The sequence below is a fragment of the Octopus bimaculoides genome, chromosome 15, assembly GCF_001194135.2.
Source record: "Octopus bimaculoides isolate UCB-OBI-ISO-001 chromosome 15, ASM119413v2, whole genome shotgun sequence".
Lineage (NCBI taxonomy): Eukaryota > Metazoa > Mollusca > Cephalopoda > Octopoda > Octopodidae > Octopus > Octopus bimaculoides.
Window position 1 is genome coordinate 52,680,646 of NC_068995.1, and position 3,016 is coordinate 52,683,661.

General features: G+C 31.5%; 1 protein-coding gene across 1 annotated transcript in view; it reads right to left on the reverse strand.

Annotated features, from left to right (window-relative positions):
• LOC106878166 (synaptogenesis protein syg-2) overlaps positions 1–3,016 on the reverse strand; it is a 180,518-nt gene that overhangs the window by 60,317 nt on the left and 117,185 nt on the right. Inside the window, exon 9 of the mRNA XM_052973352.1 lies at positions 1,235–1,513. Coding sequence (XP_052829312.1) covers positions 1,235–1,513 — 279 coding nt within the window. The remainder of the gene's footprint in view (positions 1–1,234; positions 1,514–3,016) is intronic.

Here is a 3,016-nt window from a genome sequence, read left to right on the forward strand (position 1 = left end):
GTCCTGTACCCTGATATGCATGTATATACACATGTAGATGTAAGTATGTACATATATGTGTGTATACATGTATATATATTCTTTGTATTATATATATATATATATATATATATATATATATATATACACACACATTTGCTTATTCATACATACATGCATACATACATTCACACATACAAGGATGGCTATGCATTGAGAAATTTGCTTTCCAAGCACATGGTTTTAAGTTGAGTGACACTGCATGGCCATAGATAGATAAATAGATAGATAGATAGATAGATAGATAGGGTAGATTGACAAATACATGGAATTCCTAGCATGAAACCAATTGGTAAGATCAGCTGTAATGGATATATAATATTGTACCCTTCAGATAATATATATACAGATAGATAGATAGATAGATAGATAGATAGATAGATAGATAGATAGATAGATAGATAGATACATGTAATTTCAATTACAATGGATCCATAGAGGATCAAGGCATATCACAGTGAAGTGTGCCACTAATTGGCCAGACAGAATCATGTGGAGCATACGGTGAAGTAATCCATTATAAGTGTAAGGAAGGCATTGAGGAATTAAAGTAAATGTTGTAAGGTAATCCATGATTCCAATAGTATTCCAAAGTATCCATTGAAGGAATCTTAAATGTGGCATAAAAGCATAATGAAAAGACAAATATTACATATATATACATATATATATATGTGTGTGTGTGTGCAACATATATACATACACATTAATACATGAATTATTATTATTTTTTTCTCTTTGTTTTATATCCTGCAATTAAAAACAGCATGTAAGTTATCATTGCTATAACAGTTTACCCAGAAATAAATAATATCTTTATAAATATGTAAATTGAATTTTATACTGTCTAAAGAAATCTTTGTGAAAAAAAAGAAAATTTATAAAAAAAGAATAGAACTTTCCCCACCCACAACTAAAATCTAAAAATATATTCAATGTCAGCTTTGCAAAATATACATACATACATACGTACATATGTTTGTATACATATATATATATATATCTATATATATCTCTGTGTGTATATATGTATATATACATACATACATATATATATATATGCATATATATGTGTATGTCTATATATATATATATATATATATATACACACGCATATATATATATATACACACGCATATATATGTACATAGATATGAGTATATAGAGAAAGGCAAGAATGGAAGATTCTACTTACATTGAACAACAAGGTTCATTGATTTCTGTGATATCAGTGCACCGTATACATGTGATTCTGATTTTGCAGTGCAAGTGTACTGCCCTGCTTCATTCCTGCTTATATTCTTCAGTTCCAGAATCATAGGACTATTCTCAAATGTATGGCTGTCGTTTTGTAAAACTTCTCCAAATTGCAAGGATACTTGCGGACTTGGGTTACCTTCGGCTGAACATTGGAGCGTAATGTCTTGACTTTCACTGACAGTGGAATTTTCTGTCAGTTCAATTGCCGGACGGTCTGTGAATATTTAGAAAAAGGAAAAAAAAAAAAAAAGACATTATGTTAGTATATCTTGGATTTACAATAAAACATTAAATAGTAAGAAAACAAGAACGGTCTTGATCCTTGGACTCACAAAATTGGTCACCCAAATTCCATGGTGTTTACGTGACTGAGATCCTAATAATCTCTCTGAATAGGATGCCAGTCCATTGTAGGATCACACACCTGCAGCTCAGCAGACTGGAGTAATGTAAAATGAAGCATTTTGCTCAAAAAACACAACACACTGCCAGTATGGGAATTGAAATCATAATCTTGCAATCATGAATCTAGTACCCTAACCACTAAACAACACACCTCCACCCATAAAATATTACATATCCATTAAATATTAATTCTACACTAATCTTTCTCTCTCTTTATATCTCTCCGTCATGCTAAATAGCTCCTCTATTTGGCATGACAGATGGCCACCACTAGTGAACAACAAGTGTATTTCCCAGGAACGTATCAATATTCATTCATTCACAGAATGGTGAAATTGCTCATTTGCAGTAATGAGCTCTACCACCCTGTGTTACCTACTTACAGCTGGGTGGACTGAGCTACTAAGGTTAAGTGCTTAAAAGGAACCCACAACAATTAGGTTAGGGTTTCAAGCTGGGTATTATGTACCCTTGTAATGATTCAAATAGGTTTCCACATTAGTTGGCATAGGAAAGTATCAAACTGCTGTGAAAAAACAAAGCAAAACATGAATAACAAATCCTTATCATTAAGGGGTTAGTTATTCAGGGACGAAATGCAAAAGTAAAATACACACACACACACACACAAACACACAAACACGAACACATGCACATACAGAAGCACACACACAAACACAAACACACACAAACATACCAACACAAACACAACTACACACACACAAACACACACAGAGACACACACAAACACACACACACACATACACACAAATAGACACAAATACATAGAAACACAAAGGAATTATAAAATAACATTCTGCTTCTCTTTGTAATATTCAAGACACATATACACACACACGTGATATTCAAGACACACACACACACACAAATATGCAAATATACACAAATACTATAAACATTTAATCACACATTGTGTATAACCTCATTGTGATATTCAATTTCACTCTGCATAAATTCTGGTTAATTTAGCATAATTCAACTCTTTAAGTTGCTTAACAAAATGGTAAGTATTCTTGGTGCTGCACTGTATCTAACTTTGCCGATACAGACATTGAATGTCTCTTCGTAAAGAATTATTGTTGCTGATTTGAGCAGATAGGAAATATTATATTTGGAAAGAAAAATATACCCGTTTCACCTACAAATAAATAAATAAATAAATATAACTTGGAAGAAATCGATCAAAAGTTTCTCCATCAATGAAAGTTTATATTGCCTTTGTGATGTTTCTGCTTGATTTGAATTTGTATGTGTATATATATATATATATATATATATATATATATATATA